The sequence below is a fragment of the Mandrillus leucophaeus genome, unplaced genomic scaffold (assembly GCF_000951045.1).
Source record: "Mandrillus leucophaeus isolate KB7577 unplaced genomic scaffold, Mleu.le_1.0 Scaffold279, whole genome shotgun sequence".
NCBI classification, from domain to species: domain Eukaryota; kingdom Metazoa; phylum Chordata; class Mammalia; order Primates; family Cercopithecidae; genus Mandrillus; species Mandrillus leucophaeus.
Window position 1 is genome coordinate 1,211,650 of NW_012102909.1, and position 22,194 is coordinate 1,233,843.

At 41.9% G+C, this 22,194-nt stretch overlaps 1 protein-coding gene across 2 annotated transcripts in view; it reads left to right on the plus strand.

Annotated features, from left to right (window-relative positions):
- ARHGAP25 (Rho GTPase activating protein 25) overlaps window positions 1–22,194 on the plus strand; it is a 90,975-nt gene that overhangs the window by 38,166 nt on the left and 30,615 nt on the right. The window contains exons 2-4 of one of the 2 annotated variants that reach the window (XM_011984999.1): window positions 1,243–1,442; window positions 8,250–8,337; window positions 14,136–14,252. In XM_011984999.1, the coding sequence (XP_011840389.1) occupies window positions 1,243–1,442; window positions 8,250–8,337; window positions 14,136–14,252 (405 nt within the window). The remainder of the gene's footprint in view (window positions 1–1,242; window positions 1,443–8,249; window positions 8,338–14,135; window positions 14,253–22,194) is intronic. The other variant, XM_011985000.1, reaches the window with a different exon arrangement.

Genomic DNA, 22,194 nt, shown 5'->3' on the forward strand with positions numbered 1-22,194 from the left:
AAAAAAAAAAAATGTCAGGAAAGGTAGAACTAGTCTCCAATCAGGTGAAATGAAATGGGGTGAGAGTAGAGTTGATGGCTTAGTTTAGCTGTGTCGTGAGTGGTCCAGGGACGGACAAAACCTGAAAAAGGGGGTTGGAAGATGGAGCCTTCCTCCAGCAACACTTGGCAGAAGTAGAGGGGTGCAGACACTGGGTATTAGCAAGTGTGGAGGGCAGCACAGTCCAAGGAGACAAGGGCATCCTTGAACTGGCTGGGAAAGAAGGAAGGTGGGGCTCAGAAGGAAGTGTTGAATGGGGACCAGGATGATCGATGGAGCGCTGGGTAGGGAAGGAAAGGAGAGAGTGGCCCTGGGTGGGAGTTACCATGGAGACAAGATGTGGAGGTACAGGCTGCACTTAATCAAATGACAGGCAGACTTCCTGTGTGAAAATAAAAGCCAATTATACCATGCAGTAGGTTCAAGGGGCTCTGGCTTCAAATCCTGCTTCTGAGTTCTATTGGCAGTGACAACCTAACTGTAAAGGTAATGGGAAGGCAGCAGCAGCGAGCTGCTTGTACCGCATAAAGGGCTGGGATACTCTCCGTGGACAGGGGACAGAATGGCACTGGGCAGGAGAATTCAGAAGGTGCCAACTCCCTGCAGTCTGGCCCTGTGGCCGGGGGCTGGGGTTTGAGTGGGGTCCGCTGGAGGAGGCCTGCATTCGACAGCGAGGTGGGAGCTAGCACAGCTTGTGGCGTGTGGCCCCTCCTCTAGCCGGCCGCTGTGGAAGAGTGCCCGGGCAGCTTCCGGCGGCCTCTGCAGCTGCGTGGGACTCACCCCGAGCCTTCAGAGTGAGGCATTATTTTCTCCTCTCTCTTGTCAGATACTGACTCCCACGCAGGAAAAAGGAAGCACCTTTTGTCAGATGCTGTGGCCACTTCCTCTTCAGAAGGCTCCAGCCAACCTTTCGCTTTGCAGAATGACGGGGCCCGCCGCGGTGCCGGACTGCCTGTGTACCAGGCCACTGGCCGCCGCCTGGGTTTTGTTCTTGGCCTGGCCCTGACCGGGAGCTGGCCCCTCGGCTGCTTCTCTGGCTCAGGGGGAACTTTCTCTGGCTCAGATCCGGACCCCTGAACTGGACCTGGCTGTCGTGCCTCCCTCGCTTCTCGGCCCCTCTGGGGTTCCTCCCTCCTCTCTGCCCACTCTTTGCTCACTGCCCCATGTCCCTCAGTCAGTCGCCCTGTCTGTCCCTCTCTATAGCTCGGTCAAGGAGTGTGATGACTGGCGAGCAGATGGCGGCCTTCCATCCATCGTCCACCCCCAACCCGCTGGAGAGGCCCATTAAGATGGGTTGGCTGAAGAAGCAGAGGTCCATCGTGAAGAACTGGCAGCAGAGGTACTTTGTGCTGAGGGCACAGCAGCTCTACTACTACAAGGATGAAGAGGACACGAAGCCCCAGGTACCAGCCAGGCTGTTTGTCCCGTTCATAAGGCACGGAGGAGGCGGGCCTGGAGTCCGCTGGGATTGCATTTAAACTCACAGGGGCCTTCTTAATAGGACCAGACACACCCATTGGAAAGGAAATTGCTTTTTCCTTTATACCATTTTCTAGATACATAAACTGAGTTGCAAAGATGACAGAGTGGTCCTCTAGGAAGTCCCAGGATGGGCATTATGGAGTTTCCTACACGTGGCTCTAAGTCAAGACCGGCAACAGGGCGGTGATGGTGGTGACACTCAGTCAAGGGTTCAGAGAAAGTGGATATGGGTTCAGGAAAACCGATTGTGGGACTCATTGATTTGTTTGTTCAGTAAGTATTTACTGAGCATTTATTATATGCCAGACACTGTTCTAAGTACTTGAAATAAACTATGAGCAAAACAGATAAAAATCTCTACCACACACAACTTAGAATATGGAGGAAAAGACACATAAGCATAACAAATAAGAAAAGTATGTAATTTGTTAGGAAAAAGATTAGTTCTGTGAGGAAAAAATAGGATGAGCTAGCAGGTGTCAATAGTTAAGGGAAGATGTAATTTTTAAAAGGATGGTCAAATGACCTCATGAAGCAGGTGACACTGGGATCAAAACTACAGAGGAGAGGGAATAAGCTGGGTAGATCTCTGGGGGAAAGAGTGTTCCAGGCAGAGAGAGAACAGCTGGTGCCAAGGCCCCAAAGGGAGCATGTCTGGCCTGGATGGGGAATTGCAAGGAGGGCACTGTGGTAGGAGCAGAACTAGCAGGTAGGAATCAGAGGGGATGAGGTCTGAGAAGCGAGAGGGCAGTCAGGGGTCAGGGGCACAGACTGCTGGGGCACTGCAAGCCACTGTAAGGACCTGAGCATTCACACTGAGGGCCACAGGGAGGCATTGCAGGGCTCTGAGCAGAGAGTGACAGTTTTTGGTTTAAGTTGTAAAAAGACAGCTCTAGCTACTGTGCTCAAAAATAGAGCAGGGGGAAGACTCAAGTAATCTAGGTATGGGGTTATGATGTTTAGGGGCTCAGTGGGAGTTGTGGGCTGGAGGAAAATGGTCAGCTTCTGGATATACTTTGAAAGTAGAGCAAACAGGATTTCCTGATGCAGTGGATAAGGCTGTGAGAATGGGCTTTAATCCTAAATCTTGAGCCTAGGTCTCTTTGGCCAACCTCATTGCTTTTCTGGCCATTGTGGTGTGCGAGAATAAAAGAGGATGCTCTGAACAATTACGCCAGGATCCCAGGTGCAAACTGGATGTCTCAGGGCATCCAGCACAGCTGGTCACCCACCTAGAACTCATGTCTGTGGAGACGGAAGTATGGGTTTGGCCAGAAGGAGCTTATTCGGCAAGACCAACTCTAGAACCTTCTGGAGTCAGAACAAAATCCCGAGAAAGGTGAGGACAAGAAGTGTGTAGATATTGGGGGTGGATGGGACTAAAGTGAAAAGGTCATTTTGGAAGAGGACAGTTTTCTTTAAGGGCAGGCTTGAGAATCCATTACACATCAGCAGGACTCGGTTAACCAGTTCCTCCACTTAAGGGCTCTGAATTCTGAGTGTCTGTCACTGCAGAGGCCAGAAGAGGATCACAGGGATCCCACCACAGACTGGGCTCTTGCCTAGTGTTCTGTCCATGGTAACCAGCCTTCCTTCTCTTTATAAACACCCCAGACCTTATTAAAGCCAAGCAATTCCAGGCTAAGATAGTTGATGTCTTAAGGTGATGGAGAAAGCCTTCCTATCTGCAGAGTGTAAGGGAGATGGCAGTAAGGTGTGGCCACCCCACATCAATGAAAGGGGCAGCTGAGTGTGTTTCCATGAAGTGTAGAGGGTGAGACGCACTTTATATCAAAGGACGTGTTCTTTTCCTGGCTCCACCACTGTTTGGCCCTGTAATTATTTAATTTTTCGGAACCCCTCTTTATTCTTTTATAAAATCAGACAATACTACCTGGCCTGCATTTGTCACAGGATCAAATGATATAAAGCAGGTGTAAAAAACTGTTTTGTAAAAACATAAACTCATGTCAAAGGGTAAAATAAATATCTGAAGGCTCTTGCTTCTCCTCTTTACTTCTGGGAGGAAGAAACCCAAAGCCTTCTCAGGACTAAATTAGCCTGAGATAATTAGGTAACACTTCTAGGATGACAAGGATAATTTATTTTGAGGAGATCTATTGATGTAATACATCAGATCAATAGGTCAAGTAAGCAAAACCACACAACCCTTCAATAGATGGCTGAAAAATGCGTTGATAAAATCCAACACTCATTTCAGATATGAAAAATAGAAAAATAAAACCTTTAGGAATAAAATAATAATTTCTTAGAAAGAATAGTGTATTTTACTGCATGTTGATATGTATAGTTTCATTACAAAAGCTTTAAAAATTATTCACAATCCCATCAGTAAGAAATAGCCACCTACATCCCCTCTACTTTCAACCTTCCCTATACGTATGTATTTAGGAACTCATCTATTATAAATGCAAAATTAGTATAATAAATATTATTTGATGAAAAAATTAAAAATACTTCATGAATATTGGCCCCAACACTAAATATGACTCTATAATATAATTCTTAGTTATGTCAAAACAATCTATTATATGAATGCTCTATAATTTATTTAATTAATTGTCCGCTGTTAGGAATTTGGGCTGATGTCTGTACTATTATCACAAGCAATAATTAAGTAGATTCCCCACAGCATTGTTTATATTAGTGATATGACAGCAATGCCCAGTGGTAGGGGCTAACTTATATTAGGCTACATTTACATGTCTATACAATAAAATACAATTCAGACATTGATGCTCCTAATTAATACTTTTTGAAATAGAAAGATGTCCATAATATTGTCTTTGAAAAGCACTTTACAACAGAAGGTGATGTGTATACTAATCCCATTCTTGGAAAAAATATCATAAATCTGTATTTATAGAAAAAGGTCTAGAAAGACATACACAGAAGTATTAACGGTGGTTATCTCTGAATACTGGGGTTACACATACAATTTTTAATGTTTCTTTAAAAATATTTTTATAATTTAAGTGTAATAGTTGTAAATTTAAAAAGAATGCACACAAACATCCTATCCCCCAAGATACCAAAAAACAGAAACATCACAAGAATCTTGGAAGCATCAGGCGTAAGGGCCCTCACTTACACTGGTGATGTGTGGGTCGGTTGGTACAACCTTTCTAGAAAGTCATTTGGCCAGATTTATTAAACACAAAAAATTGTCATACCCTTAGACACAGTGATTCTGGGTCTGTGAAGTTCCAAAAGAAATAATAAGAATATTAAATGCTATTTATAATGAAAAACATTGGACCTAGCGTCTGACAAAGGAGAATGTAAATAAATTATGGAACTGTGTATGATAGACTTTCCTGTATGTGCTTTTGGGGAATCCTGTGGCCCTATAGAAGGCAGTCTGTGCATTTTTTCTTTGAGTTCTCAGAAAGATCCTGTCTGGTTTTAACAGTATAAGGCTGTGTAAGTCCATCAACTAGCTTTATATAAACCATTCTAGAAAGTTCTTTGTCAGGGAAATTGTTTCGAACAGAATCTCAGCTTATTGCCCTCAAGTTTCTATTACAATGATGGTCTCAGACAATCCTAGTAGTAGGGTAGACCCGTGGTCCCATTGTCTCATCTGTCTGTTTTCTGAGGCATCGCCACAAGTGGTTGTCTATCAGCGGCGTGCCGGTAAATAGTTAACAATGGGCCCTCTGATGGGAGAGTTGATTGAAGTGCAACATTTGCTAATTTCTGTGCAGCAGATGCTCCCATCATGACTGATGCAAGCTACCAACGTGATATCACTGAACTCAGAGTTGAGAAGAGACATACTATAGAACCACATTGTATAGGATTTCCACCACACAGATAGAATAGATGGAAGTAACCACAACGGCAGAAATGATAGCAAAATATAGTAAAGAATCAGAAAGTTGTAAAATTTAAGTATCTTCACCTTTTTAGTAGAAAATATTTCATTGTAAGCTTATAGAATTTAAATTTTAGTAATAGCTGTATTTAAGTGGCTTAAAATATAACAGTTAAGTTCTCATGAGCCAATATAAACATTTTGAAAAATGCTTTAACAAGGAGTTGGGCTAAAATGTAGTTCTACCTGAATTTATAATAGATTTAAAAGTTATAGCTAGAGAATTCTAGATATTCTGGCACCTCACTGCCATAGCTGTCTCCATTGCTTTACTGCTGAAGGACTTGTGGCCTCCTGCATAAACCTTTCCGTCCTTCCATCTTTATACAGAGTTCACCCCAGTCAACTTGCTAAGTACATGAAAGTGGCTCTGGGCAACTTGGGCCCTTCCCTTCCTCGAACAATTCTTCCTTCCCCATTAGTGTCCCCATCTTCACCCCTACTGGTGTCTCTTCCTCTTACTTGTCTTCCTCTTGCCATTTATGAAGTTCAAGGCTCTCATGCTGAGTGCGAGGAATTAGTCATTTACACCTTGGTGTGAACATGTTTAACTCTGATTGTTACTTCTCTCAGCAAGTGGGACTTGTAAGTGAAGCCTTATTTGTAATTCTGGAATCACACTGACTGAGGCTGGAATCACAGATTTCGTATTATCTAGCTTTTGTGATCCTGGGTCAGCTAATTAACTTCTTTGAGCTTTGCTTCTTCCTTTCTCCAATGGGGGAGAATAAGAGTCCTTCCCTCCTAGACTTCTTATGAAGATTAGATGTGCTGATATATTCAGGGCAATTAGCATAGAGTTAGACACTTTAGGACTGCTCAATACATGGCATGTATATTTTTAGTATTTTATTGTTACGATTTCTGATGAAATGATTTTGGGTACCAAATGACAGTTTAGAGGGGTACTTAGGGGGGGCAGACACCTCTGCGATTGCCCTTTCCTTCTCTCCTTACCAGACAGTGCTCTGTCCTGTCTTAAAGCAACAAGACCTTTTATTCTGGCACCATAACTCATCCAAAGTAGCTCAGCAGCACAACCTCAGGGTCGTTTTTTCTGAAGGCATTGATGTGATTTATTAAAGATGGTGAGGACCATGTAGGTGGAGGTTATTTTTAAATAATAAAATTAGAGGAATGTAGAGGAATTGCAGAATTCCATTTTCTAGACCGATTTGCTTTTTCTTCTCCTCCTTCCCCTTCCCCCTTCTCCCCTTCCTTGTCTTTCATCCTCATTCTCCTCCCATTTGTTCTTTCTCTTCTTCCTTCTCCTGCCCTTTCTGTTCCTTCCCCTCCTCCTCCTCTTCCTTTTTGTCTTGTTCTTTCTCAGTCTTAGGCATTTTTATTTCTAGATCCTCAAGAAACATTTATTCTCTTAGGCTCCTGAGTGGATCTTACTTCTGAGATATCCTTAAGACTCTTTTGCCTTTATAGTGTTCTCTGCCACCAATCGTCTCCAACCGTACTTTGTTTTGAAATAAAGACGTGTGTTTACTCAACTCAGAACCAGGCCTGCTACCTTCAACAGCCAGTGAGGTATAAATTTTGAATAACTAGATCCAGTGCACATTAACTATCTCACTTTGTTCAGTCATTTAGACGTTCAAAGTGTCAATTTCCTCATCTGCAAAGTGGCAGTGATAAATCTTGCTGTGCTCTGGATATGGAGCTGTTGTGGGGGTCTAATGAATTATCTCAAGTGGGCCAGGCAAGGTGGCTCATGCCTGTAATCCCAGAACTTTGGGAGGCTGAGGTGGGTGGATCACGAGGTCAGGAGATCGACACTATCCTGGCTAACACTGTGAAACCCCGTCTCCACTAAAAAAAATACAAAAAATTAGCCAGACATGGTGGCAGGCGCCTGTAGTGCCAGATACTCGAGAGACTGAGACAGGAGAATCACTTGAACCAGGAGGCAGAGGTTGCAGTGAGCTGAGATCATGCCACTGCACTCCAGCCTGGGCAACAGAGCTAGACTCCATCTCAAAAAAAAAAAAAAAATTATCCCAAGTGAAATGCACTGTAAGTGATAAAGCACCATGCACACACATGGTGGAAGTGGCTTGTTTTTCTGATAATATATCCGTGTATAAGAGGTCACAAATCCTATTAAACCCTCAGTCACCCTTCATAGATCTGGGCTTGGTGGTGGGACCATTTCCCACCACCTCAGCTTTGATGGTGAAGAGCGCTGGCTTTGGACTGACTTCTGAGATCAACTACTATTCTGGCACTTACTAGCTCTATAACTTTGGGTAGATTACAGAAGCTTTCTGATCTCTTTTCCTCACCTATAAAATGTGCATAATGATACTTTGCTTGGAGGCCTGCTGGAAGAACTAAATGAATAATACATTCGAGGTGGTTAGTGAAGATGCAGGCACCTGCTACTCAATACCCCATCCCCTCAAATGGTGACCTGAGTGTTTCAGTCCTCCCTGAACCCCTCTGGCAGCCTGGAGGCAGTATGGTCTCCCCAGCCTCAGCGTTGCCTTCACAAAGACCAAGTGTCTCGTTTGACCATGCAGTTGGGTCCTTGGAAAAGTGGGAAGAGGCAAGTACTGGTGATGGAACTCTCTTAGCTTATTCTTATATCAGAACCTTGTCTTTCTCTGGGCATCTGGTTTGCTCTGGAATAGCTCCCCTTTAATTTGCCCGAGGCCTGAGCAGCAGAAGGGGCCCCATTAAAACTGGGAGGCTAGCTTCCCGTGTCCCTACCCTCCTACTCTCCACCCCATCCCATCATTATCCTATCTGTTCTCCAACTCAATTTTAGTTTATAGGCGTTAAATTGCTGCTTATCCTTAAGGCCTGACTTTTTATCTTTCAGGGCTGCATGCATCTACCAGGAAGTACAATCAAGGAGATCGCCACAAACCCAGAAGAAGCTGGGAAGTTTGTCTTTGAAATCATTCCAGGTAGGCCACAACAGGTAGGACAGAGGTGCAATGCAGAAGTAAAATTCCCATTTTACTTCTGGATTCTAGAAGTCAAAGCTATATTTGGAGACTCATTCAACTAACTAACCAACCAGCCTATTGAGAACCCACAGTGGTTCTGTATACAGTTAATGAAGCTATTGCAGTTTATTAACTAGTATCAAGTGCTTGAATAATGCCCATGAAATAAGTAGGTGAGCATTTTGTTCAACTCTGTAAGCATTTCATGAGTGTGTGCTAGGAGCCAGGTACTGTACAAGGCACTGAGCGCACATGAAAAGTGCACCTTCTCTACTCACTAAAATGAACTCAGTCTAGAAGGTGAGTAGGTCATTAAATTTAACAGTTAAAATGTAAATGGAACCATGTGAAATTGCCGTTTCGAAGGGTCAAAAATTATAAAAAGTCAACAGCCTCAGATGGTTCCACCCGTTGCATCTCACCATTGCACACATGATTGGCACATTGGAGGGTGCCTCTTTCAAATCAAGAGTTTCCTTCCTCGAATGCATTTGGAACAAGGGGAGTTTGGGTCATGCTCCTGAATCTGCCATGCTGAGATGCTTTCACCCTTCTCCCTGTCTCTTGCTCCTATGCTAGCCCTAGCCCTGCCAGGGGCTCTGGGACTAGAGGTTAATCTGACTGTGTAGCCTTGCTGCTACTGTTGTACTGACCACAGCAGGGGAGGCCACGCAGCCCCTGAGTGCCTCTTTTCTTCCCCCTCTCCTTCCCACTCACACAAGGTGACTGTGTGCTTAAGAAAGTTGATGGAGAAGGCAGCATAGCATAGAGGTTAGAAGTGTCCAGTCTGGAGCCAGCCTGCCCTGACCCTGGCACTTACTATTTGTGTAAGAGGTTACTTAATTTCTCCTTGCCTCTGATTTTTTGTCTATAAAATGGGGATAATAATGATGATAGTGAGGATTAAATAAGGAAATCAATGTGAAGCATTTGATACAGTGCATGTCATATCAGTGTTTGATATTTGGGAATAATCTAGAGATAATTATAATGCAGAAAAGAAATCCTAAACTTGGCTATGACCATTTATAGAATACAAATTAAAAAATTTTTAAGTTCCTAGATGGTCCCCTCATGGGCACTGTCTTGCTTGCTTTTTTTTGTTTTGTTTTGTTTTTGTTTTTGTTTTTTTGAAGTGGGGACAGTCTTGCTCTGTTGCCCTGGCTGGAGGGCAGTGGTGCGATCTGGGCTCACTGCAGCCTCTGCCTCCCCAGTTCAAGCAATTCTCCTGCCTCAGCCTCCCGAGTAGCTGGAACTAGAGGTGCATGCCATTATGCCCAGTTAATTTTTGTATTTTTAGTAGAGACAGGGTTTCACATGTTGGCCAGACTGCTCTCAAACTCCTGACCTCAGGCAATCCACCTGCTTCAGCCTCCTGAAGTGCTGGGATTACAGATGTGAGACACTGTTCCCATCCTCCCTTGCTTTTTAATCTGAAGGTCTATCTTCCTCTCTTTCTCTTCAGAGGAAAAGCAGGAAAGCCTGCTTTTTCAGTCTCTCCTCACTAGGAATATCTCTCTCCCTTTCCACAAAGGTTATTCTGTTCTTAGGATGCCTCTCCCAGTGCAATTCATGGGACACAACCATCCATGGTAACATGTGTGTCCTAAAGCCTGGGTTTTCAATCTAGAGTAACCCTACTGAGAGATCCAGCTGAAGATTCACTGTGGGCTTTGCACCAAAAATACCTACTCTTCAAATTGCTATACCAGTGCAGGAGGAAGATTTGTTCTCTCATTATCATTCATATTTGCAACAGTCTCCTGGCCTGCTAGAGGAATTCTCAGATTCTTTTTTTCTATCTCTCTCTCTCTCTCTCTTTTTTTTTTTTTTTTAAACAGAGTATTGCTCTGTCGCCCAGGCCAGAGTGCAGTGGTGCAATCTTGGCTCACTGCAAGCTCCGCCTCCCGGGTTCATGCCATGCTCCTGCCTCAGCCTCCCCAGCAGCTGGGACTACAGGTGCACACTGCCACGCCCGGATAAATTTTTGTATTTTTAGTAGATATGGGGTTTCGCCGTGTTAGCCAGGATGGTCTCCATCTCCTGACCTTGTGATCCACCTGCCTCAGCCTCCCAGAGTGTAGGGATTACAAGCGTGAGCCACCGCACCCGGCCTCTCTCTCTCTTACACACACACACACACCTCACACACATCTCATAAGGACAAATAATTCTAAAGTAATAATAAGATAGGAAAACATTTTCATAAAGATACCATCATCTTCCAAGGTTCCACCCAACCCTAAAGTGAGACATCCTTCATGTTATAACAGAGAATTTTGAGTTCCTCTTTTTATCATCCTCTTTTGCAAGATGATTCTCCGCAGCTAATGCTGGTATAAGAAATGGGCTTCCTAGATAGGATCCTCTCTCTGTGATCACCAGTTTTATTTGCACAAACACCACACAGAAACTTTTAATTGTAGTCATGCTAGTTTTTTTTTTTTTTAATTGAGGGCAGGCAACAATTTAGGGTAGGCTTCCCTCTCGCTACTGACCTTTCATAGAATAACTATCTATTCTCCTCCTACCCCAGGGAATCACTAGGGATAAGAGGTTGTTCCTTCTGTTGCATATGCTATCTCATTTAGTTCTCATACCACTTTATGATCTGTTGTCACTCATTTATACAACAACTTCATTGAGCATCTCCTATGAGCCAAGTACTATTGCAGGACTGGGAATGTGGCAAAGAACTAAGCAGCCTGCATGCACCTTATGTGGGAAGAGACTAGCAGCAAACCAAATATATGGGCAAATTATGTAGTTTTTCTGATAGGATAACAATTATGGGGAAAATTAAACCAAAGAGAGAGAAGGTGCTGGCTGAGACGGTTGACTGGTTATTGTGAACAGAGCCGGCAGAGTTTGTGTCATTAAGAAGGTAACCTTTGGGCACAGATCTGAAGGTAATGAGGGAGTCAGCTAAGAGCACAGCTGGAGGAAGAGCATTCCAGGAAGTGGAAATTGCCAGTGCAAAGTCTCTGAGTCTATTTCATATGTTCAAGGAAGGTCAAGGAGGCCAGTGTGGTTAGAGTGAAGTGATGGCAGGAGACAAAAATAGGACATTTGCTCAGGGGTGGGCACAGATTTCATAGACAGTTGTAGGCAATGTGAGAACTTTAGCTTTTCTGCTAGAAGGATGGGAAGCCACTGGAACGTTTTGAGCAGAGGTGTGACATGACATAACTAATGTTTTAAAATTCTTTTGAATTGAAAATAAAAGTAAGTAGTAGGGGCAAGGGCAGAGCAAGGAGGTTAGTGAGGAGGCTTTTGCAAGAATCCAAGTCAGAGATAGCAATGATGAAGGGCTGTGAAGTAGGCAATTTCTGATCACATTTTGAAGGTAGGGAGGGCTTCATTTGCTAATTAATTGGATGTGGGAAAAAGAAATCAACATTGACTCCAAAGTTTTGGCCTAAACAGTGGAAAATATGGATTTGCTGAGATTTGTGCACGTAGCAAGTTTTTTCAGGGTATGGGGGGTAAGGGCATCAGTTTTGGACATATTAAATAATATCTCCATTGCACCTGTAAGGAAACTATTGCTCAAGACAATTTAGCTACTGCAGTGATGGAGGTAAGAACAAGATGTTGAATAAGGACTCCCCACTCAACTTGGAGTAGGGGGAAGAAAGGTCCCTAAAAAAGGTAACATTTGAGTTGGGTTTTAAAGAATGGACAGGAGTTCCTCAGGCAGATTAAGAAAAGAAGAGATGCCCATTTCCAACAAGAGAAACAGCCCAATGGGTAACACATGTCGAACAAGCTGTGTTTAAGTCAGATAAATTGTGCCTGAGGTCAGAGTTGCTGTTCATGAGCTTTGTATTAATGTCAGTCAATTCCTCTTAATGAAAGTCTGTCCTAGCACCCCAATTATGCCCAAATACAACAGAAACCTTTCCAACCCCCTTTGGTTCTTGTCTCTTGGACCTATCTTAATATCATCAAGCTTCACATTATTTCACCCTTTGGTACAACCTGATTCTCAATCATCCTGTCATCAGGTCATCAGCTCTCCTAACCAGAAGAATTAGTCCATGGAAGTCCTCTTCATTCAGGAACATCTTGAGACCTGGGTGTTTCCCAGTGGGGTTGCTCATGACAGAACAAAACGACCTCCCAGGACTCAGAGTAAACTGAGAAGGCATGTTTTAACAACATATTGACTGGAGTTGAGGCATGGTGGAGAGAGAGGGGGAAAAGACACCAGATAAATTTTGTCCAAGGTCACATTTAGAAGCAGTATGGGCCAGTGGAATCTTTCATGGGAGTAAGGAGACCGACGGACTTGCCCTGCATTTGGCAGCAACTCACTGCATACTGATGGACTGGTGCTTTTGCATCCCTGGGATTCAGTTCTATTATCTATAAAATGGAAATAATACTAACTCCTTATTCTATTTCAAAGGGATATTGCAATTCCTAGAGGGTCTTTTCATTCTTCCCTGAGTATTTTTAACTTACCATTTTACTTCTGAAAACACCCAGTTCTCAGGATACTCTCAATGCCTAGGGTTTTAATGGACTGAGCCTTCCAGTCAGAAAAGCTGATGACCCAATGACAAGATGGATTCAGAATCAGGTTATCCCAAAGGGTGAAGGAAGGTGAGGCTCAGTGATGTTAAGATAGGTCCAAGAGACCAGAACCAAAGGGGATTTGAAAGTCTTTTCCTGCCCTGCAGGGAAATACAGGTTTAGGCACAACTACTCAGCTAGAACAAGCTCTCTGAGGGAGATGGCCTGCCATTGTGAGAAGAATGGGTTGATGCTTACAAAGGCACTTTGAAATTTAATAGTATCCCATAATTGAAAGGGATCACTATTATTTTCTTGTCCCCGCTAAGACCTTTTTATTTTAACCAACTAAAGAAAATCTCAACTTTGAGGATTTCCATTTGCAAGCAGGTCCATGGATGAAGTTAGAGTTCAAGTCTCAGATCTGACTAACTTCATGGTCTAAGACCTGTATTTGATACTCTTCTTTTCCCTCTCTTGCTTCTTTCTCCCTAGTTTTCACTTTCCCACATTCTTTCCCTTCATCTCCTTCTCCCTGCTCTCTGTTGCCTTCAATTTCTCCCACCTTTTTTGTCCATTTGAGAACACCAACCGAGGAAACACTACACCTATCTATAATCTTAGGTTTGAAGTGAAAATGGTAAAGAAAGTTCTAACAAGTTTCATGTATCCATTAACTGAGTATTGAGAACCTACATTTGCAAGGTCTTGTGTGGTCAGGAGAGCAGAAATATGAACACCAAGCACGAATTTTGTGAAAAAAGCACACATGTACTCACTGTCACTCCCACCTGAGGTTGTCATCTCCTACCCTACCCCCGCAACTGAGCTCAAGGCTAGCTTAGGAAAGTATCCGTGACTGGCGTGATGATCTAAGGTCTTCTAACTTTTATGGGCTGAATTGTCTCCTCCATGCTGAAACTGCACCACGAACTGCCTTTTCCTTTTGGCAGGAAATGACTTCTGTCCTCTTAATGAAGCAGCCCTCAGTCCCAGCTACGCCAATTGCAAACCATTGTGTTCAATGATTTGTCTGTAGAGTTAGAGCTTCAGCAAAAACAGTAAGAGTGCCCGGATATCCAGGTCCACTGAGGATAATTAGACAACACATTTGTGTTGTTTGGCTGGTAGTGATTCACTGAACCAAGAAATCAATTTAGATCTTGTTCCCTTCCCTTCCCCTTGCTCTCATACCCTTATCACTCTAAGACCTTCACAAGTGCTACTTCTTCCTCCAGCCTCATGGGACCAGAATCGCATGGGACAGGACTCCTATGTCCTCATGGCCAGCTCCCAGGCAGAGATGGAGGAGTGGGTTAAATTCCTCAGGAGAGTTGCTGGCACACCCTGTGGAGGTAAGGACCCCTGCAGGCTTTCCTGGGCAGGTGCCTATGACATCTCAGGGAGTAGGAAGTAGCTCCAGATGTGATAGCTCCTTGAGCAGTGCTCAAGGGAGACAACCAGAAAACAGTTATCTGCATGCCCATGGCCAAGTCCTCTGTCAAATGTGGAGGAAAAGTGGGCTCAGAGCTTCTAGCTTCCCACCCCCTGCACCACCCGGGTCATCTCAAAGAGCCATCTCCAAATTAATGGATGGAAGGCAAGTCTTTTGCACTGAGTAAATGTGTATGATATCTGGAGGTAGTCCTTTCTCCTCTCTGGGTCAAAGTACTCTCATCTGTAAAATGAATGGGTTGGATGAGCTGACCCTGCGTCCCCAGCAGCACTGGCTCACACAGCACCACGAGTCGGCCTGGTTCTGGGAACTGATGGCAAGAGCTATGCTGAAAGCGTAAGTTAGGCTGCGTAAGTCAGTGCAGGAAAATAAAGCTGCTGTCCAAAAGAAGGATGATCAGACTGGGGAAAGGTTCAGGAATTGTGTCTCAAGTCTTGCAGGTGTACAGTGAATTCAGCATTCAACACTTTTCTGGGTTTCACAACTCAAGAATTAGAGCTCTCTGGGAATCCTGGTGATGTTTCCACATTTGAGGAGGGTCCTGACTAAAGAAAACAGATGCAAAAACCATCTGAAATTAACAAACATATGAATCTAGTATGTTTCCCTCCTTTTACAAAAATATGAAAAAAACTGACAGTTCTCAAGTTAACATTTTCCTTCAACTTTTTAGGAGCACTCCTACTTGTGTCAACTCCAGATAACCTTAAATACATAATTATGTATTGACTGTGTGGTCTGTTATTTTGGAAATCATTTAGGGAGGCTTTCATAGTTTGAATATTAAATATTTATTTCATTGGCCAACAGCTTATTTCAGAAATTTCAAGAATACCACAATAATGTTGTGGAGAGTAAAGAAAAAATACTCCACCAGAGGCATTTTTTGTGTTTTGCTTTCATCTGCTCTTTACATCTACAGACTTTTTTCAGAATGACACACTTAAAATTTATATGCAATTTAGTACCTTTGGTTTTATGGCTTAAGCATTTTCCCCAAGTTGCTATGGAATGTTAATTGATACATGTCAGAGTTTATTTGGTTACAAATAGAAATTGTATCCAATGATGTTAAACAGCCAAGAGAGATTTGCTGGTTAAACACATTAGCTTCTCAAAGAAACCAAGAGCAGGAGCTACCAAGAGGTTTTGTAAGAGTCTGGGACCAAGAAAGGGGACATTAGCATTGATTTTACCCTGTCTGTTTCTCTGGGAGCACATGACCTGCAGGTACGTAATTAGCCAACATGCTGGAAGATCTTAGCTGTGACCATCCTTATTGTGCTGGATTATGAGATTGTGAGCCACCCTTTTCTGTTTTCTCCAGTCCAGTGTTTTAAGCTATCTGCATAGACAAGGGTAGTGGATGTTGCCTAATCATGCACCTGCTCTCTGAGTCAAAATGGTATCCGTGTACTTTCACTGGGTTCTGTGACTACTGTGATGCTTGACTGAGCCTTGTCATAGTGAACTGCTGTACTCTGTCATGATACACATGGGGATTTCACCCTCACCGAACCCCAAGACCACCACCTGAGGAGCAAGTCAAGCATAAGTCCTGTAGGCGGTGGAAAGTCCAGAGAAGGGGAAATCAGAGTGCAACACCACTTACTTTTCAAAGAACAGTGTTGCCTCTGATGCAGCATCTCAGATTATTATTATTATTATTATTATTATTATTATTATTATTATTATTATTTTTGAGATGGAGTCTCATTCTGTCTCCCAGACTGGAGTGCAGTGGCACGATCTCGGCTCACTGCAACCTCCCTGCCTCCTGGGTTTGAGCGATTCTCCTACCTCAGCCTTCTGAGCTGCTGGGATTACAGGCATGTGCCACCACACTCAGCTAATTTTTGTATATTTAGTAAAGATGGAGTTTCACCTTGTTTTGGCCAGGCTGGCCTCCAACTCCCGACCTTAGGTGATCCACCCGCCTCGGCTTCCCAAAGTGCTGGGATTATAGGCATGAGCCACTGTGCCCAGCCGTATTTAAAGTTACTATCCAAAATCATAGATCCCAGAACGTGAGGGCATTTTTAAGACAGTATAGAGTCTCATTTGAGGCCACTGGGCAAATCAGAAATGTGTTCTTACTATTTGTAAGTTAGGGATGTTGGTCTTAAAGGGACAAACGACCTGTCCCATGGGTCCGCTCCTTTGCCACAGCACATTGCCACTTGGAAAGAACCTCTAACATGGGTTGACTAGATGGTCATGCCTCCCAAATACTGTGAAGTCGCTGAGACATGTTGCTGCCACCTCTTTCTAGCCCTTTGTGAAATTATCTATGGCCTTTTCCACCCAGAGCCTGCTCCCTTCCCACCACCTTCATCACTACCAACCCGACGGAGATGGAATCCTTTCTTGTCAAATTACAGCACTAGCCTTGAAACTCATCTCCACATGTTCACCCCCACCTTCTTACAAAATGTTTTCAACAGAGTGGCCAGAGTGAGCCCGTTAAACCTGTCATATCAAGATTCCTCTCAGTTCAGCATTCTCCAATAGCTTCCTTTCTCATTCAGAGTAAAAGTCAAAGCCTTATAATGATCTTATAGTGCACAGTCTGCCCGCCGCCCCCACTCCCGCATTTCCCCTCTGACCTTGTTTTCTAGAACCCTCTTTTATGCTCATTTCACTCTAGCTTCACCAGCCCCCTCAAACATCCTACCCGTGTTCCTGCCTTCAGGTCCTTGCACTTGCTGTTTCCTTTGCTTGGAATCCTCTTTCCCCAGGCAGCTGCATGGCTTGGTCCCTTACTGTCTTCAAGTCTTTGCTCAGACATCACCTCAGTAAGCCTTCCTCTATCATTCTGTTTAACACTGAATCCCTTCCTTATCCCTCAGTTCTGCCTTGCTTTGCTCCTTGGCACATATCCTCTTCTAATGTGCTAAATATTTTACTCGTTTGTTTTGTTCCTAGCTAGACTCCCCTCACTGGAAGGAGAGCTTCAATCTACTTGGCAGGAATTGTTTTTCTCTTTTTTTGTACAGTACCGTATACCAGAATCTAAACAGTGCTCAATAGAGATTTATTAATCTAATAGGTGAAAGAATGACGTCATTTTCCCATAGCAGCACTATGTTCTGCTCCCTCAGTAGGCTCTCCTCTGTTAGATGATGATCAACTTATCTGAGAAGTTATTCAGTAAATGGGTTGTACCCTCTAGAATTATACTATCTTTCTCCAAGTATGTCAGTGGTGAGTCTTGGTGAAGCTCTTTATGGTACAAAGACCCCCCTTGGAGAATCTGATGAAAGCTATAGAAACTCTCCCCAGAAAAATACCTAGACACAAACAATTTTGCTTTTGACAGCAAAATATTTTCAGACACCTGTAGCCCATCTGTACACCCTAGGGAATGAATCCCAATTTTAAATTTTAGAAGTTACTCTGGTGACAGTTGTGCAGAGCTGATACCGCTTCTGGTTTGCATCCCCTTTTGGGCTTCTTTTCTCCCTTGACTGGAGAGATGGTCTACATGGTCTTCGTGGCATTCCCAACTTCTTCCTCAGGGCTTCTCCTGCCTGTAGCTGGCTCTGAGTGTTCCTCTCACCTTAGAGGGCAGCACACTGGTGTTTCAGCCTTTTTCTTATCAGTGGGCTAATTTCTTGCCACCCTTTCCTAAGGGCTTGTGACTTCTGAAAACTCATTCTCAGCTTACTCTTGCCCATTTCCTCCAAACTACTCCCTCCTTTTAGTAAGACAGGCATGCCTTCTCTGGATCTCCACACTGAAACCTGGTCCTTGTCCCATCTCCAGGGAGCAAGGAGTCCAAATTGCAAATCGTCACTCTGTCCAGACCTGCTTTTGTCCTCTTCCTCCGGAGATGAGTCATCTGAGGTTTTGTTCAGGCTATTGCTGAGCCAGGAAACAATGCATTACATTTTCTCCTTTACCCAACCCAGTTTTAAGGTCCTGAAACAGGTCTTGTGTTTTTCAAATTATTATTATTAGTATAAATTTATGGAGTACAGGTGCAATTTTGTTACATGCATAGATTGTGTGGTAGTGGCTAGGTCTTTTAGGGTACCCATCATCCAGATAACACATATTGTACCTATTAAGTAATTTCTCATCATACACCCCCTTCCATCCTCTCATCCTTCTGAGTTTCTGTTGTCCGTAATTCCATACTCTATGTCTGTGTGTACACGTTACTTAGCTCCCACTTATAAGTCAGAACGTGTGATATCTGTCTTCTTGTGTCTGCCTTGTTTCACTTAAAAATGACTTCTAGTTCCATTGATGTTGCTGCAAAAGACATGATTTCATTCTTTGAAATGTCATATTTACTATTATTTGGCTGAACAGGAAGTATTCCATTGTGTATATATACTATATTTTCTTTATCCAATCGTCTGTTGATGGACAGTTAGGTTGATTCCATATCTTTGCTATTATAATAATCATGTGAGAAACATACAAGTGAAAGTATCTTTTTGTTATAATGATTTTCTTTCCTTAGGGTATATATCCAGTGGTGGGATTGCTGGATCAAATGATAGTTTCATTTTTAGTTTTCTGAGAAATCTCCATACTGTTTTCCATAGAGGTTGAACTAATTTACATTCCCACCAACAGTGTATGTGTTCCCTTTTCTCTGCATCTTGACCGACATCTGTTACTTTTACTTTTTGATAATTGCCATTCAGACTGGTGTAAGATGCTACCTCATTGTGGGTTTTATTTGCATTTCTCTGATGATTATTAATGTTGAGGATTTTTTCATATGCATGTTGGCCATTTGTATGTCTTCTTTTGCAAAATGTCTGCTCATGTCCTTCACCCACTTTTTAATGGGATTATTTGGTTTTATTATTGTTGAGTTATTGGAGCTCATTGTAAATTCTAGATATTAGTCCTTTATCATATGCATACTTTGCAGCTATTTTCTCCCATTTAGTAGATTGTCTGTTCACTCTGTTGATTCTTTTGCTGTACAGAAGTTTTTTAGCTTAATTAAGTCCTATCTGTCTATTTTTATTTTTGTGGCCTGTGCTTTTGAGGCCTTAGTCATGAATTCTTTGCCTAGACCAATGTCCAGAAGAGTTTTCCCTTGGTTTTATTCTAGCATTTTTATAGTTTCAGATCTTACATTTACGTTTTTCATCATCTTGAATTTATTTTTGTATATGGTGAGAGACAGGGCTCCAGTTTCAGTCTTCAGTGTTTGGCAATCAGATTTTCCCAGCACCACTTATTGAAAAGGGTGTCTTTTCTCCAGGGTGTGTTCGTATAGACTTTGTCAAAGATCAGTTGACTATACATTGTGGCTTTATTTCTGGGTTCTCTATTCTGTTCCATTGATCTATGTGTCTGTTTTTATACCAGTAACATGCTGTTTTGGTTACCACAGCCTTGTAGTATAATTTGAAGTCAAGTTATATGATGCCTCCAGCCTTGTTCTTTTTGCTTAGGGTTGCTTTGGCTATTTGAGCCCTTTTTTGGTTAAATATAAATTTTAGAATTTTTTTTCTAGTTCTGTGAAGAAATGGCATTGGTATTTTGATAGGAATTGCATTGAATCTGTAGATTGCTTTGGCTAGTATGATTATTTTAATGATATTGATTTTTCCAATGCATGAGCATGGAATTTTTTTATTTGTTTGTGTCATTTACAATTTCTTTTGTTAGTATTTTGCAGTTTTCCTTGTAGAGATCTTTCATCTCCTTGGTTAAATATATTCCTAGGTATTTTATTTTTTATAGCTATTGTAAATCAGAATGCCTTCTAGATTTTGTTTTCAGCTAGATCATTATTGCTGTATAGAAATGCTACTGATTTTTGTATGTTGATTTTGTATCCTGAAACTTTACTGAATGCATTTATCAAATCTAAGAGTTTTTTGGTGGAGTCTTTAGGTTTTTCTAGATATAAGATCACATCATCAGCAAGTAGGGATAATTTGACCTCCTCTTTTTCAATCTGGGTGCCTCTTATTCCTTTCTCTTGCCTAATTACTCTGGGTAGCACTTGCAGTACTCTGTTGAGTAGGAATGGTGAAAGTTGGCATCCCTCTTTTGTTCCAGTTCTTAGAGGGTATACTTTCAACTTTCTCCCATTTAGTATGATGTTGGCTGTGCATTTGTTGCATGTGACCTATATTATTTTGAGGCACGTTCCTCCAATGCCTAGTTTGTTGAGAGTTTTTATTCTGAACAGATGCTGAATTTTATCATATGCTTTCTCTGTGTCTGTTGAGATGATCATATGGTTTTTACCTTAATTCTGTTTGTGTGATGTATCACATTTATTGATTTGTGTATATTGAATCGTATACATATAGACTTTGTCAAAGATTCCTGATATAAAACTTATTTGATCATGGTGTATTATTTTTTTGATGTGCTGTTGGATTTGGTTTGTTAGTATTTTGTTGAGGATTTTTGAGTCTATATTCATCAGGGATATTGGTCTGTAGTTTTCTTTTTGGTTGTTGTTATGTCCTTGTCTGGTTTTGGTATCAGAGTGATACTGACCCTGTAGAGTGAGTTAGGGAGAATTCTCTCCTTCTCGGTTTTTTGGAAAAGTTTCAGGAGGGTTGGTATTAGATTGTCTTTGTATGTTTGGTAGAATTCAACTGTAAATCCATCTGGTTCTGGGTTTTTCTTTTTTGGAAGATTTATTATTACTGATTCAATCTCACTACTCATTGTTGGTCTCTTCAGACTCTATTTCTTCCTGCTTCGATCTTGGGAAGTATATGTTTCTAGGAATTTATTCATTTCCTCTAGGTTTTCTAGTTTGTGGGCATCTGGTTGCTAATAATAATCTCTGATGATCTTTTGTATTTCGATGGTATTAGTTGTAATGTCTCCTTTTTCATTGCTGATTTTGTTTGTTTGGATCTCTTTTTTTCTTGGTTAGTCTAACTAGAAGTTTAACAATTTTGTTTATCTTTTTGAAAAGCCAACTTTTCATTTTGTTGATCCCTTGTATTGTTTCTTTGGTTTCTATTTCATTTAGTTCTGCTCTGATCTTTGTTATTTCTTTTCTTCTGCTAATTTTGAGTTTGGTCTGTTGTTGTTTAGTTTCTAGTTTCTTGAGGTTTGAAATTAGGTTGTTAATTTGTACTCTTTCTACTTTTTGATGTAGGCATTTAATGCTGTTAACATCCCTCTTTGCACTGCTTTTGCTGTAGCTTACAGGTTTTGGTATGTTTTTGTATTTTCATTTGTTTAAAAAAATTTTAGATTTCTATCTTAATTTCTTCATTGACCCAATGATCATTCGGTAGCATGTTGTTTAGCTTCCATGTATTTGTATAGTTTTTGAAGTTCCTCTTGGTATTGATTTCTAGTTTTATTCCACTGTGGTCTGAGAAGATTCTTGATTTCAGTTTTTAAAAATTTGCCAAGACTTGTTTTGTGGCCTGACATATGGCCTGTTTTGGAGAATGTTCCCTGTGTTGTTGAGAAGAATGTATATTTTGCAATTGTTGTATAGAATGTTCTGTAAATGTCTATTTGTCCCATTTGGTGTAAAGTCTAATTTAAGACTTTTTAATTGACTTTCAGTCTAGATGATCTGGGTAATGCTGAGAATGGGGTGTTGAGTCCCCACTATTATTGTGTTGCTGTCAATCTGTTTTTCAGTTTTAGGTCAGTAATACTTGTTGCATGCATCTGGGTGCTCCAGTGTTGAGTGCATATGTATTTAGAATTGTTATATCAGTTGGTTTATGTAGTTCCAAATGACTCACTTTGTTCATTCATTTTAATTCTTTTTTCTTTATTTTTGCCTGGCTGAGTTATTTAAAAATACTTGTATTCGAGTTCAGAAATTCTGCCTTTTGCTTGGTCTAGTCTACTGTTGTAGCTTTTGAATGTTTTCT